This window comes from Chrysochloris asiatica, unplaced genomic scaffold (assembly GCF_000296735.1).
Source record: "Chrysochloris asiatica unplaced genomic scaffold, ChrAsi1.0 scaffold00324, whole genome shotgun sequence".
In the NCBI taxonomy this organism is placed as follows: Eukaryota; Metazoa; Chordata; class Mammalia; order Afrosoricida; family Chrysochloridae; genus Chrysochloris; species Chrysochloris asiatica.
The window spans coordinates 1,997,587-2,014,103 of NW_006408842.1; the positions used below are offsets into that span (position 1 = coordinate 1,997,587).

General features: G+C 40.2%; 1 protein-coding gene across 2 annotated transcripts in view; it reads right to left on the reverse strand.

The window, feature by feature from the left end:
* Positions 1-16,517, reverse strand: part of AGXT2 (alanine--glyoxylate aminotransferase 2) — a 94,316-nt gene that overhangs the window by 5,468 nt on the left and 72,331 nt on the right. For both annotated transcript variants that reach the window (XM_006875385.1, XM_006875384.1), the window contains 2 exons: positions 12,042-12,191; positions 4,010-4,108 (listed from right to left, as the gene is read on the reverse strand). In XM_006875385.1, coding sequence (XP_006875447.1) covers positions 4,010-4,108; positions 12,042-12,191 — 249 coding nt within the window. The remainder of the gene's footprint in view (positions 1-4,009; positions 4,109-12,041; positions 12,192-16,517) is intronic.

The following is a 16,517-nucleotide window of genomic DNA, read 5'->3' on the forward strand; positions in this document are numbered from 1 at the left end:
GAGCTACAGAGCTGTATGTAAAGATAAGTGATCTATAAACACCTCAAATGGAACATTTCCATAGATGAATTCCTCCTTGCCCTCTTACACCAAGTAAGACATGATAGAGTCAACCTTCATGTCCCCTCACTCTGCATATGCAAGTTCTGTCCATTTCTAGAATTGTTCTAGAATTCTCTGAACTCAAATTTCTCTTGATCTCTACTATCATTGCTCAAGTTCAGGCAGGATCACCAGGCCCCTACTTGAATTCTCTGCCTTCAGTCTTGCCCTGTGGGTTTGTCCTCCTCAGAGGACAGATTTCAGGAATTAGACTGCCTGGTTCTGCCACTTACTCTCTGTGACTTGGGAAATCTACAGAACCTGAGTCTCTTTCTCCTCATTTGTAAAAGAAGGATAATAACAGTGCTAATCTCATAGATTTATTGTGAGTATTCACTTAGTACATGCAAGGTATTTAGAATAGCATTTGGAAGGTTGTAAGGGTTTCTTTTTACCTCTTCAGCCTCATTTCTTCCCCCACCTGCTGCCTCAGATTTTGTTCCAGTCACACTCGTGTTTGTCATGCTGTCTCCTGCCATTCCTCTATTCATAATTTTACTGTCTTGTTGGGAATCCTGGTGTGGTGCAGTAGGATAAGCACTGGACTGCTACCCACAAAGTTGGCAGTTCAAACCTACCATCTGCTCCTTGGAAACCCTACACAGGGTTGCTGTGAGTTGTAATCCACTAGATGGCACCTAACAACAGCAATCTCATTGTTGAAGCTTAGCCAGAAAGACTTTCCTGAAGTCCCTTCTATTTTATCCTGTACTATGCCCTTTTAACACCTATATTGGTATTGTTGTTAAGCGCCAATCAAGTTGGTTCCGACTTGTAGCTACCCTGTATAGGGCTTCTGAGGAGTAACTGGTGGGTTTGAACCACTGACCTTGAGGCTCAAACTGACCTTACAGTCCAGCACATTATCCCGCAGCACCACACTAGAACTCCTTTTACATCTATAAACTGGGCTTAGTATATTGTACTGTAATTTTCTGTTTCTATGTATTTCTCTCCCACAAGCTCAGTGAAAACAGGGGCTGGATCTTAATTATCATTGTAACTTCACTACACAGCATAACATCTGCCTCTTAGCAATTAATACATGTTTACTGAATAACAAATTAAACAATTAGTGGTTTTATGCCTTTAAAAGTTGCTTGTCTTAGGATTTTTAACAATTAAATGATGCTAATTTGTTCAGAAAAATATTTTAAACCAGGATTAGGAAAAAGAGCATGTCCTAGGAAGAATTCACATTCTGGTTTTATTTGGTGTGGTTTGCATTTGGCTTGTGAGAGTCGTGCTTGTTTAGAGGCTGAGTGGGAGTTCAGGAAATGTTGGAGATGCAAGAGAACACCAGTTATGTACTAGAACAAAGGTGGAAGGAACATGGAGGATCAAGGCTTTATTTATTTGGAAATTCTTCCCAACTCTTCACTTAATGTTGCCCATGTAAAGAGTAGATTTGGATTTGAACAGGAGAGACAACTGTTTCTCTGAAGCTTCAGGAAAGGATTAAAAAAAAAAAAAGTTTTATTGTTAATTATGTAATAGTTTACATGGGAGAACATTAGCTTTACATTCATCCTATCGTATATCATTTTATTGCCATGGTTACAATCCCCTCCAAGCATCATCAACCAACCAAAGGGTATACCCCGCAAGCCTGCGCCCGGTCGTCAGCACACAGCCCCTCTCCCTCTCTGGGTATGGAGTCCCCAGCAGTGCCATCTCTCCATGTCATCATTTCTGCCTCCATCTCTGATGTCACTGTTTCTCTGGGTAGGGTTCCGCTGTCTGCTCTTCTCCCTTGATGGTTCCAGGGACCTCCGCTCCTGGACTGCAAAGTCAACTGCTCCCCTCCTTTTGCTACAACCCTCCAACCCTCACAGTCAGTCCTGATAACAAATATTCACAATTGTACCACAAGAGATCTATCCATATCTCCTTTCATTAGCCCTGCCCAGGCAGATGGGATACTACTCAGTGGAGATTCTACCTTCCCCTGTGCCCTATGGATCTAGGCTCCCTCTTGAAAGCTTGTAAGCCAGTCATTTCTTGCCTTTGTAGCGTTCCCATTTTGGGTAGCCAATGTCCAACTTGCCCATCTTTGTGTACGGAGGGGGTGGGAATGATCCTCGCTGTAAAGATTTATTCCCTCTTTTGAGCTCCTGCATCCATAGGTGTAGGTCAAGTTCATCAAATTGTATCAGATTACTCTTTTTTCCTCTTCTTTCTTCTTCTGGTTGAGCTCAGATCATCCAGTCATTGAAGCCAGGTCAAGTGGGTATTATCTGCAAGTGTGGGTGTTCTTATGCATATGCCCTCTCTTCTTATCAGCTGGATGCTTCACTCTCCACTCTAGCACTCTGTGGCTATGTCACTGAATCTGGACCCAAGAGGCTGCAGGTCTTGCCACACTGTTGGCCAACCAGGTCTCCACCTAGGTTCACAGGAGTCTATTGAACATTGTAGGGCTTAGCTTGCAGCTTCATTGCTGTTTTTCCCTCACAGGAAAGGATTTTGCAATGGATGTGAGAGCAGACAATGTCTGAAGAGATTTTGCTTGCCAACTACAATTTTGTCTGAGAAGGTACTGAAAAGTACCTGCTAAAATAGAGTGAGAGGCAGGGATGGAGCAGGGAAAATGAGAAGAATAATGAAGATTTAAAATGGGAAAGAAAGATGCCAGAGGACAGGAACAAATTAGGCAGCTAGTGAAAGTGACTTCATCTTAAATGTCTGCCTAGATGGAAGCCCTAATGGGACTTCTCTTGGTGTGAGGGATTTGGGGCTAGGCCACTTTACAAGCAGCAGCAGCAGCAGCAGCAACAGCCGAGTCCTGGAGGGCAAGAGATGAGACCCATTTGGCTGTGGGGCTGGACTTGACTCTTTCAGTAAGGACTGGGTGAAGCCTTGCTCTCTGGAATATTTCTGCCTGATGGAGAGATGCACTAGGAGAGGCTGGTGTTGAGTCTGCAGTGAGAGCCCACCAGAGTGGTCCCTCACCCTTCCTGCAGGAATCCCCTGTGTATGCCAGAACTGTTGAGCTGGTCCAAGCCACAGCAGCCACTAAACGTGGCATGTTTAAGGTTTATACAGTCCGAGCTCAGAACTTAAGTTGAGAATTGCTAGGATTCTTTAGGAGTCCACGAGTAGTGTGAATGATCTGCACTTGGCTCTAACTGAAAGGAGTTCTGACGTGGCACTATGGCTTCATGTGCTGGACTGCAAAGTCAGTTTGAACCACAAGGTTGGCAGTTCAAGCTCATTAGCCACTCCTTGGAATCCTCTATGTGTCGGAAGTGACTGGAGTCACTTAATAACAACAATAACTAACTGGAAGTCTACTACCAACAAACCAGCCATTGAAAACCCTATGGCACATAGTTCTACTCTAACACACACTGGTCACCTTGAGCTAGAGTTGAGTCTATGGTAACTGGTGGGATTCTTCTACAGGGGTTAGATTCACCCTATAGATGAGGCAAATGATTTGTTCTATGACTATCATGGAGTCCTGGTGTGGCACTGTAGGATAAGCATTGTACCACAAGGTCAGTTTGAACTGTAAGGTCAGTGGTTCAAACCCACCAGCCACTCATCCTATACAGGGTCACTGAGTTGGCATGGACTTGAGGACACTTAGCAACACAACATCAAAGTCTGACTTCTACTATGATCTATATTGTAAAACCTCTGGTTTGTCTGGATATCTAGTTTATGCCAGACTGTCCTCTGTATTTATTCCCCACAGAGCTGAGATAACCAGATAGGTTTACCACCACAGCACCGCCTAGTGGTTCTAAGGCTTTACTGCTCTTTTTGATAACATCTGAACGTTCTCTGCAGAGCAATTGAGACTGAGTCCCTTATCATTTGTCCTGAAAAAAAGAAGTCATCAGTGTCAGGGCGTCAGGGAGATACTCTCCTAAAATGGCTGGAATATGAGGCTTCCTCGTACCTGAGAAAAGATGCCACCTCTGCCAATTAGGAGCCCCATGTCCTTGCAGTTCTCATGGATTTGATTTACTTCTTCACGAGGAAGAGGCTGACGGCTCACCTGTAAATAAATTTTAAAACATTTTGTATTTGATGTTTGAATGGTTGATTGAAGGCATTATTTCTAAGAAAAGAAAGAAAAAAGGCAACCCACGTAGGCAATTAATTCCCACCTTTTTTCTTTCTCTTTAATTGACTAAAGCTGTTAATTGCTAACAAGATTTTTTGTTTTTTTGTTTTTGAGGGGAGAGGGGAAATCGTTAAGTGTATAGTTTGAAATCTCAACTCATCCCAAATTTCTAATGGCTAATAAAATTCAATGCAGTTAGCTAGTGACTCTTAACTCTGCTTATAGCTACAGTGGGAATTTGGTTCTTTCATAGCTGGATTTGAAGCCTGCTTAATTTTTTGGAAATTCTACTCAACTCTTCACTTTGGTTTGCCCATGTAAACAGCTCATTTCAAAGTCCAGGAAATGGCTCAAGTTGCACAAGGGCACAAACAGACCAAGTCTGGGCCATGGCATGATCCAGACAACTGGGGTGGAGTCTGTTTATCCTCATTTCCCCTATGCGTGGAATTTGCTCTTTCTCCCCCAAGATCCAGTCCTCCAGGATTGAGAAACACAAACAGTTCAAAGGCAAGACACTGCTTCCCATCACTATACATCTGTAGCTGGCCCTTACTTATGGGTTCAGAAATGCCCATACCCCTGTGGTGACATTGTTTGGGGATTTGTGGCCTTTCTGTGTGTCTCCTGCGTCCCAGGCAGTGAATACAAACAGTTCCCTCTAGACTTGGTTGCTTCTAGTCTGATTGTGTGATTGCCTTACTTGGCCATTAGTCCAGCACTGTTTCCATCAAGTTGCTTTTGACTCATAGCCACCCCATCTGTGTCAGAGTAGAACTGTACTCCATAGAATTTTCAATGCCTGTTGTAGGGAAGTAGAAGGCCAAGCTCTTCTATCAAGGTACCGCTGGGTGCTTTTGGTAAGCACAAGAGTGTGTTAACCCTTTATACCACCCAGGAACTTCTGGATGTAGTGCTAGGCCTATTGAATTAGAATATTTATTCCTCAGGTAGCTGGTAGAGGCTAATGCTCTGTTGTTAGTTGCTATCAAGCTGATTTGGGCTCATGGCCAGAGGAGAACTGTGCTCAGTAGAATTTGCAAGGTTGTGACCTTTTAGGAGCAGATTGCCAGATCTTTGTTCTGAGGTGTCTCTGGGTGTGTAGGAACTGGTGATTTTTTGAGAGTTGACCATCACCAGCATTGAGTACTGAGTGCTGTCTTTATCACCATTCCTCTTTGTTTCACAGCACACTTCCAGTGAGCAGCACAGCTGGGTCCAGCACTGCTCTGGGCTCTGCGTTCAGGAAGTGGAGACATGATTCTTATTTGTGGGTCAACCTCTACCATTCTATGTTGTTACTGTTGTTAAGTTGGTCACATATAAAGACTGGATTTTCTTATTGTACATTAGGTGAAGGCTTACACAGCAAATTGATTTATCCATTTGGTGGTTTGACCATAGAAGATCCCATGACATTGGTTGTACTCCATATTTTTGCCCGGGGTTTCCTGTTTCCTTTTGCCTCAAATTTCTACCCTGTTCTCATCTGTTGTTGTTGTTATGTGCCACTGAGTCAGTTCCAACCCATAGCAACCCTGTACAGGGTTTCCAAGAAGTGACTGGTGAGCTTGAACCACCGACCTTGTGGATCAAACCGATTTTGCAGTCCATTGCATTAACCAGCTGTGCCACACCAGGACTCCTTTCACATCTATACTTTTGGGTAAATGTTGTCCTGTGAACTCATATAATTGCAGATCCCTCCCTGATATTGGCCATTTTGAATCTGACAATCATAAGGTTTACTATGCCTGGGACAACAAATTGCAGAGGAATGGCAACACATTCATCATCAAAAAGAACATTTCAAACTCTGTCTTAACACACAATGGTGTCTGTGATAGGATAATATACATATGCCTATAATGAAGACCAGTTAATACCACTGTTATTCAAATTCACACATCAACCACTGAAGGCAGTGAGGATGAAATTGAAGAATTCTACCACCTTATTCAGTCTGAAATTGATCAAATGTGCAATCTAGAAGTATTGATAATTGCTGGCAATTGGAATGCAAAGGTTGGAAACAGAGAAAGGATTCATAGTTAGAAAACATGGCCTTGGTGATAGAAATTATGCTGGAGATCACATGATAGAATTTTACAAGACCAATAACTTCTTCATTGCAAATAACTTTTTAAACAACATAAAAGATGACTATACACAGATGGAATACACAGGAACCAAACTGACTACATCTGTGGGAGGAGATGGTGAAAAAGCTCCATATCATCAACCAAAACAATGTCAGGGGCTAACTGTGGACAAACCATCAATTGCTCATATGCAAGTTTAGGCTGAAGTGGAAGAAAATTAAAACAATCTACAAGAGCCAAAGTATGACCTTAACATATCTCACCTGAATTTAGAGGCTGTCTTAAGAACAGAGCTGATGCATTAGACACTAATAACTGAAGATCAGAAGAGCTGTGGGAGGACATCAAGAACAGAAAGAAATCAAAAGGTCATTTTAAAGACAGGAAAGAGAGAAAAGACCAAAATGGATATCAGAAGAGATGTTGAAATTTGCTCTCCAGTGTAGAAATGCAAAAGTGAATGGAAGAAATGAGGAGGTAGAAGAGCTGAACAGAAAATTTCAAAGGGCAGCTTGAGAAGACAAAAGTCAAGTATTATAGTTAAATGTGCAAAGATTTGGAGTTAGAAAACCAAAAGGGAATAACACACTCAGGATTTCTCAAACTGAAGAAAAATGTCAAGCTTTGACTTTCAATACTGAAAAATTCTATGGGCAAAATATTGAATGATTTAGAAAGCACCAAAGAAATTGAAGGTATATACAAAGTCATGGTACAAAAAAGAAATGGTGGATGTTCAACCATTTCAATAGGTTGCATATTCAGAACAAATGGTACTGATGGAAAAATTCAAGTTGTACTGAATGCATTTATGGAAAACAAGAGTCCAGAAATTGATGGGATATAAATTGAAATCTTTCAACAAACTTATGTAACACTGGAGGCACTCATTCATTTATGCCAAGAAATTTGGCCAACAGACTGGAAGAAACCATTTTTGTGCCTGTTCCAAAGAAAGGTAAGCCAGCAGAATACCAAAATCTTCTAACAATATCATTAACATCACATGCAAGTAAAATTTTGCTGAAGATAATTTGAAAATGGCTGCAACGGTGCATTGACAGGGAACTGCCAGAAACTCAAGCCAGATTCAGAAGCATTCAAGGAACAAGGGATAACACTGCTGATGTCATATGGGTCTTGGCTGAAAGCAGGGAATACCAGAAAGATGTCTACTTGTGCTTTGTTGACCATATAAATGTTTTTTACTGTGTGGATCATGACAAGCTATGGATAACATTGCAGGGATTGAATATTCTGGAACACTTAATTGTACTCATGGGGAATCTACACAGACCAAGGGGCAATCAGTCATTCAAACAGAACAATGGGATACTGAATTACTTAAAATCAGGAAAGGTGTGTGCCAGGGTTCTGTTCTTTCACCATACTCGTTCAATCTGTATGCTGAGCAAATAATCTGGGAAACTGGATTATATAAAGAAGAAAATGGCATCAGGATTGGAGGAAGACACATTAACAACCTGTGACATGCAGATGATTAAGCTTTCCTTGCTGGAAGCGAAGTGAACTTAAAATACACATGAAGATCAAAGACTACAGCCTGAAGTATGTGTTGTGCCTCATTGTTAAGAAAGCAAAAATCCTTACAAATGGAAACATAGAAACATCATGATAAATGGAGAAAAGATTAAAGTTTTCAAAGACTTCATTTTGCTTGGATCCACAATCAACACCGAGGAAAGCAGCAGTCAAGAACCAAGTGATATATTACAATAGGCAAATCTGCTGCACGAGACCTCTGTGTTCAAGAGCAAATATATCAGTTTGAGGATTAAGGTGTGCTTGATCTAACCCATGGTATTTTCAATAACCTCAAATGCATGTGAAAGTTGGACAACAAATAAGGAAGACCATAGAAGAACTGATGTATTTGAGTTATGGTGTTGGAGAAGAATATTGAGAGTACCATGGGCTGCCAGAAGAACAAGCCAATCTGTATTGGCAGAGAAGTATAATCAGAATGCTCCTTAGAATCTAGGATGGCTTCTTCTCTTATACTTCAGACATATTATCAGGAGGGATCAGTCCCTGGAGAAGGAAATTATTCTTGGTAGAGTACAGGGTCAGCAAAACGAGGAAGACTCCCAAGGAGATGGGTTGGTCAGTGGCAGTAGCAATGGGATCCAGTGTAACAATTGTGAGGGTGGCGCACACTGGGAAGTGTTTTTGTTCTGTTATGCATAGGGTCACTGTGAGTGGGAAACAACTTGATGGCACCTAACAATAAAAAAACGCTTCCATGAGTGTTGATTGAATTTACAGAATGTTGCCCATAGAATCCTTCAATTTTCAGCTGTGGCTTGAATGTTTTCTTCAGTTCTTGTAGTTTGAGAAATACTGAACATGTTCTTCTCTTTTGATTTACTAATGCCAGATCTTTGCACATTTCATTATAATATTTGACTTTGTCTTCTCTAGCTGCCCTTTGAAATTTTCTGTTCAGTTCTTTTACTTCATCATTTATTATAGTTGCTTTAGCTACTCTACATTCAAGAACAAGTTTCAGAGTCTCTTCTGATATCCACTTGGTCTTTTATTTCTTTCATATCTTTTTAATGACCTTTTGTTTTCTTCATATATAATGTTAATAATTTCATCCTACAACTTTTCTCATCTATGATCATTAGTGTCTAATGACTCAAATCTTTTTTTGAGATGGCTTCTAAATTCAGATGGTATATACTCAAGGTTGTGTTTTGTCTCGCATGGACTTGTTTTGTCTCTCATGGGCTTAGTTTTCTTCAGCTTTAGTTTGAACTTGCTTATGAGCTATTGATGGTCTGTTGTAGACTTACTTTGGCTGATGATATTGAGCTTCTCCATTGTTTCTTTTCCACAGATGTAGTTAATTTGTTTCATTTGTATTCCATCTGGTGTGGTGCACATGCAGAGTCACCATTTGTTATTGAAAGAAGTTATTTGCAAGGAAGAAGTCATCGGTCTTGCAAAATTTTTTATTGTCATCTCCAGTGTTGTTTCTATCACCAATGTCAACTACTGATTCTTCTATCACCAATGTCAACTACTGATTCTTCTATCACCAATGTCAACTACTGATTCTTCTTTGTTTCCAGCTTTTACATTTCAATCACAGGTAATTATCAATGAATCTTGATTGCCTGTTTCATCAATTTCAGACTGAAGAAGTTGATAGAATTCAGTATCTTTATCATTGACTTTTGTGGTTGGTATGCAAATTTGAGTAATAGTCACATTAAGTGGTCTTCCTTGTAAACACATGGATATTATCCTACCACAGACAGCATTGTATTTCAATATGTTGTTAGTAAGTACTGTCGAATTGGTTCCAACCAATAACAACCCTGTATAGGGTTGCCAAGGAGCAGCTGGTCAGCTTGAACTTCCGACCTTGAGGTTCAAACTGACTTTGCAGTCCAGCACAATAACACAGAGTGCCACACCAGGACATGTTCTATTTGAATATGTATACTATTCCATGCCTCTTCAGTTTGTCATTCCTGACCTAGTAAATCATATGATTCATTTCAAAGGATTAACATCAGTCCATTTCAGCTCATTAATACCTAGGATATCTGTAGGTATTAAACTCATACTGCTGGCATTTTGCTGTGCTTCTGTTTCTGCAGTGTTGACCGTTTCTTTGTTCCATTTAATTTTGTATGCCGAGTTCTTTTTGTTTATGGATGTTGTTTTCAATTCTGATATTGTTGATTTGGTGTTTTTCTTCTTTCTTCTTTTGATGAGTAGATTTGTCAAGCCTGGGTCAGTGCCATCTGGAAAGGCTTCCTGAGGGGAAGTTGGATGCTTGGGGCCTTGCCTAACACCAAGGAGGAATTTGCTTGGCCTCACTCCAACACTGGTCTGGGCAAACACCTCTCTTCTACTTGCCTGTATTTTTACCCCAACCTCTACTGCCATAATGAATTGAACATTTTTTATGTATTCAACAAAGAAAAAGTAAGGTGGGAAACTAAAGAGCCCAAACAAAAGGACATTGACATACAAAGGCAACCAACATTTTAAGATGAGAAAGTGCATTTCTCTCTTTTTAATATTAGGAATGATACTGCTGAGTCAAATCTTCAAGTGTAATATGAAACCCATTCCTATATTTTATTATTTTGCAAGAAAAATATTAAACTATTAAATATAAGTATTCAGTTTTCCAGAAGAACATTGTGAGATACCTATTAGGTCATTGTAGTATGGATGTGGTGGTGGTGGTGGACTGCTGCCCAGTTGATTCCAATGCATGGCTGCCCTGCATAGGGTTTCTGAGACTGTAAATCTTTATAGAAGCAGAAAGCTTCCTCTTTCTCTTGTGGAGAAGCTGGTAGATTCAAATTGCTGACCTTGAAATTAGCAACCCAACTTGTAACCAAGAATGCTACCAGGGTACCATAGTTTAATTTATTCTTTATTGAAGGTCACTGAGAGATTCCAATGTTTTATTATTATAAGTAAAATTCTGATGGACATTCTTGCTCAGAGGTCTTTGAGGATGTAGAAATTGCAATGATGGGAAAGAGAGGAATCCCTCCTCTTTCATTGAACATTCTTTTCTTGAGTCTAGAGTTTGAGGAGGCTCCTCGGAAACCTTATACAGAGTTCCTATGGGTTGGAACTGACTTGACGACACTTAACAACAACAACAAATACCTTTGAGGGAGCATCAGTAGTGAGTATGAAGATGAATTTGTCAAGTCTTAAAGCAACCCTTGTACTGGGCCACAGATGAAGATGAATATTTTATAGCTTGTGAGACAGAGGACCTAGTCTCATAATAATATTCTATTTATTTTCTTTTTGCTCTGGCTTAGAATCTTATTTAGCGATTTCAGCTTTGAACTGGATCTTCCATGTGGTATTGTTGGGAGACTCTTTTGCCCTTGGTCTTATCTGAATATTAAAAGGTTTGAATACCAATCCTACCCACAAGTATGGCATGGAAAGAGCAAATAGCAAGAAATCACTCAAGGCGAAGTGGATGTCTGTAGACAGGAGTTGGGATTATGAAGTTAGCCTGGTTACTTTTCCCATGCCAAGATTCTTACGCTATCTTATTCATTAGAGAAACTACATTTTGTTTTTATCGGGGAAAGCAACAATCTCCTACCACCATGGAGTAAGGGGCAACAGTGGAAACAAAGGGATTTGAGAGACATGGCACTGAAGACACAGAACTTGCCCTTATAAATAAGGGGAGAGGAAGAAGTCACAGGTTTCTTTGTGGCTTTGAGGCTGAGTAGTTGGGAGAGTAGTTTAAGAAACACTAATCTTGGGAAAAATGCTAAATTCCATTGCTGTCATGTTGAGTTTGAGGTGACAATAGGGAATATGACAAAGACACATTCCTCATTGGTTACTTGGGAGACTGAAACCCAATCACAAACACGTATACACACACACACAAATGCCAGTTTATCATTAATATCCCTACCCCAATCCAGCACCAATCTCCCCCTGGCTCTTCTCTCTTACTTCTGAGCACTTGCCCTTTTCCAAATCATTTCCTCCCTCTCTTGTGGGTCCAATTTCAAATACTCAGCTGTAGCCAATGCTCTTTGCCTATCGGTTCCCCTCAAGAATTCTCCACCTTCTGCTAGCATTTTGTTTGTCCTCTAAATTCTTCTGTAATTTCTAATGGGCTTTGGCTGGATCTTACTGTCCTAATCTGCTTGCTTTTAAGAAGAAATGAGAATTCAGGTTTTGTTTTCCGAGAGCACCCATAGAGACAGTAGTGTGTCAGAACCTACCTTGTCCTTCACCATTTCTATTCCTATCATGAGGCCTTTGCCTCGGACATCTCCAACAATTTCAAATTCATCCCGCAGGTTAGCAAACTTCAGTAACATGTAGGTGCCGACTTCTTGACTGTTTTCCTGTAGACTATCTTCTTTAATCACCTATTGAGAAAAAGTCATAAATGATCCTATTGAAAACAAGTCTAAAATAATTGACTGAGAAACATGGAGAGGTAAGTGTACATGCCCCCCACCCTTTTTAAAGTTTTTATTGTGAATTATGTGATAGTTTACATTGGAGAACATTAGCTTTACATTCATCCTATCATATTTCATTTCATTGCATTAATTACAATCCCCTCCATATATCATCAAACAACCAAAGGATACATCCTGCAAGTCTGCCCCCTTGCTATCAGCACACAGCCCCTCTCTCTCCCTGAATCCAGAGCTCCCAGCAGCTCCATCTCTCCATGTCATCATCTCTGCCTCCATCTCTGGTGTCACTACTTCTCTGGGTAGGGTCCTGCACTTTGTTTTTCCCTTGATAGCTCCAGGGACCTCCACTCCTGGACTGCAAGGTCAGCCACTCCCCTCCTTTTGTTACAAAATATCTACCTTTACATTTGCAACACTCACAGTCAGTCCTAATAGCAATTATTCACTATTGAACCACAAGAGGCTCATCCCCATCTCCTTTCATCAGCCCCATCCAGACAGATTGAAAACCACTCCAAGGAGATTCTACCTTTCCCCATGCCCTCTGGAACTAGGCTCCCCCTTGAAAGCTTGTAAACCAGTCACTTCTTGCCTTTGTAGCCCCTGCCCCCCATTTTGGGGATCCAATGTTTAAGTTGCCCATCTCTGTCAACGCTGTGTACCAAGGGGGTGGGAATGAGCCTCACTGTAAAGATTTGTTCCCTTTTTTGAGCTACTACATCCATAAGTATAGGTCAAGTTCATCAAACTGTCATTGATTACTCTTTTTTCATCTTTCTTCTTTACACGGCCCCTTTTCCAATGATTTAGGAGCTCTCATCTGACAGTGGTTAAGAACTCAGATGTTAACTGGAAGACTGGTGGTTCAAACCTACTAGCTGTGGGACAAGACCTGGTGATCTGCTTCCTCAAAGATTGTTATTGTTAAGTGCTGTTGAGTCAATTCTGGCTCATAGCAACCCCGTATAGGGTTTCCAAGGAGAAGTTGTTGAGCTGGAACCACTCACCTTGTGGTTGGCAGTCCAGTGCTGATCCTACGGCACCACACCAGGAGTTCTCCAAGATTATAATCTAGGAAAGCGTATGAAGTAACTCTACTCTGTCCTGTAGGGTTGCTGAGCCAGACCAGACTCCATGACAATGGGAAAAGGCAGTAATTTAATGGGACAAATGAACCCAAAACAAAGTCTAGTGTAGCCACACTGTGCACTATTAAAAATTTCCCATGAGGAGGGAAAATGTAGTGTGGAAAGAATGTACCTCTCACAGTCTACCTTCAACTCAAGTGCATGAGAATTTAGGGAAGAACAGAAGTCATGTCTCAATACAGTTGGCAACATAGAAACCAGAATCCCGAGGCTTCTAATCGTCAGACTTTGATGGAAACGATTCAGAGATGAGTAAGACACTCCGACCCCGATTTACTTGCATGTGGGGGAAACCAGGGTCACTCTCAGGAGAGAGATGTCACAGGCTCTCTCTTACTCTACTGGATGCTTGTTTACTTTTGTCCAGCAGCCCTCAGCCCAAGTGCTCTAATGTGGGGTTCTAGTGTTCTGAACTGAACTCCACCTGGGCCCAGAGTAGGACATTTGGCAGCATAAAAGGATTTCAGAACCTAAGATTCTTGACAGTACTGGTGAAATGGACTCATATTTACCTGATACAATTGGTGCTTGACTCCAAAGAAATCTGGATATTTTAAAGAACTATTTGTTCACCTAAGTTCTTTATACTTTCTAAATGAAAGGTCTTGTGTAGCAGATTTGCCTAATGCAAACATCGTTTGATTTCTTGACTGTTGCTTCCATGAGTGTTGCTGGTTGATCCAAAAAAAAAAAAAAAGAAATCTTTTTACTACTTCTATTTTTTCTCCATTTATGTGGATGTTGTTTATTAAGTCAGTGGTGAGGATTTTCATTTTCTTTACATTGAGATACAACCCGTACTGAAGGCTTTGATCATCAATAAATTATTTTAAGTCCTCTTTGTTTTCAGCAAGAAAGGTTGTATAATTTGAATATCATAGATAGTTAATGAGTCTTCCTTCAATCCCAATGACATGTTTTTCTTCATATAATACAGATTCTTTGATTATTTGCTCAGCATGCAGATTGAATAAGTATGGTGAAAGAATACAACACTGGCACACACCTTTCTTAATTTTAAACCAGTCAGCGTTCCCTTATTCTGTACGAACAACTGCCTCTTGGTCTATGTACAGGTTCCTCATGAACACAATGAAGTGTTTCAGAATATTCACACTTTGCAATGTTGTCCATAGCTTTTCATGATCCACATAATTGAAAGCCTTTGCATAGTCAATAAAGCACACGTAAACATCTTTCTGGTATTCTCTGCTTTCAGTCAAGATCTGAAGTCAGCAATGAGATCCCTCATTCCACGTCCACTTCTGAAACCAACTTGAACCTCTGGAAGTTCTCTGTCAATGTATGTTTGCAGCTGTTTCTGTATTACCTTTAGTAAAACTTTACTTGCGTGGGATATCAATGATATTATCTGAAGATTTCTGCATTCTGCTGGGTCACTTTTCTTTGGAATGGGTACAAATATGGATCTCTTCCACTCAGATGGCCAGATAGTTGTCTTAGAAATTTTTTGGCATAGATGAGTGAGTGCCTCCACTGTTGCCTCACTGTGTTGAAATATTTCAATTTGTATTCTGTCATTTCCTTGTGCCTTGTTCTTTGCCAATCCTGTCAATGTACCTTGGACTTCTTCCTTCAGTATCATTGGCTGTTGATCATATGCTACCTCTTGAAATGGTTGAACATCAACCATTTCCTTTTGGTACAGTGACTCTGTGGATTCCTTCCATCTTCTTTTGATGCTTTCTGCCTCATTCAATAATTTTCCCAGAGAGTCCTTCAATAACGAAAGTCGGGGCTTGAATTTTGTCTTCAGTTCCCCCAGCTTGAGAAATACTGAGTGTGTTATTCCCTTTTGGTTTTCTAATTCCAAATGTTTGCACATTTAGTTGTAATATTTGACTTTGTCTTCTCAAGCTGACCTTTGAAATTTTCTGTTCAACTCTTGTACCTCCTCATTTCTTTCATTTGCTTTAACATCTCTACATTGGAGAGCAAGTTTCAGAGTCTCTTCTGATACCCATTTTGATCTCTTCCTTCTTTCTTGTCTTCTTAATGACCTTTTGCTTTCTTCCTGTATTATGTTCTTGATGTCATCCACAACTCTTCTGGTCTTCGGTCTTTTGTGTCTAATGCATCAAAACTTGTTCTTCAGATGATTTCTAAATTCAGGTGGGATATATACAAAGTCATATTTTGGCTCTTGTGGACTTGTTTTCATTTTCTTCAACTTCAGCCTGAATTTGCATATGAATAATTGATGGTCTGTTCCACAGTCTGCCCCTGGCATTGTTTTGGCTGATCATATGGAACTTTTCCACTGTCTTTTTTCACAGAAGTAGCCAATTTGATTTCTGTGTATTCCATCTGGTGAGGTCCAGGTTTATATTCATTTTCTATGTTGTTTTAAAAATGTATTTGCAATGAAGTCATTGGTCTTGCAAAATTCTATCATGTGATCTCCAGCATCCTTTCTGTCACCAAGGCTATATTTTCTAACCACCAATCCTTTTTCTTTATTTCCAACCTTTGCATTACAATCACCAGTAATTATCAATACATCTTGACTGCACGTTGGATCAATTTCAGACTGAAGAAGTTAGTAGATTTTTTTCAATTTTATCAACACTGGCTTTAGTGATTGGTGTGTAAATTTGGATAATAGTGCTATTAGCTGGTCTTTCTTGTAGGCGAATGGATATTATCCTATCAGATAGCATTTTACTTCATAATTGATCTTGATATGTTCTTTTTGATGGTGAATACAATGCCATTCCTCTTTAATGTGTCATTCCTGGCATAGTAACCCATGTAATTGTCAGATTCAAAATTTCTGATTCTATTATTCAAAATTTCCAGTCTATTTCAGCTTACTAATGTCTAGGATATCAATGTTCAATGTTTATGTGTTCCATTTCATTTTTGACAACTTCCAATTTTCCTAGATTCATACTTTATACATTTCATGTTCCACTTATTAATGGGTGTTTACAGCTGTTTCTCATCCTTTTGAATTGTGCCCCATCAGCAAATGAAGGTACTGAGGGCTCCATTTGCATTATGATCAATACTACTTTGAGGAGGCAGCTCTTCTGCAGTTGTATTTTGAGTACCTTCCAACCTGAGGAGCTCGTTTTCCAGCACTGTATCTAACGGTGTT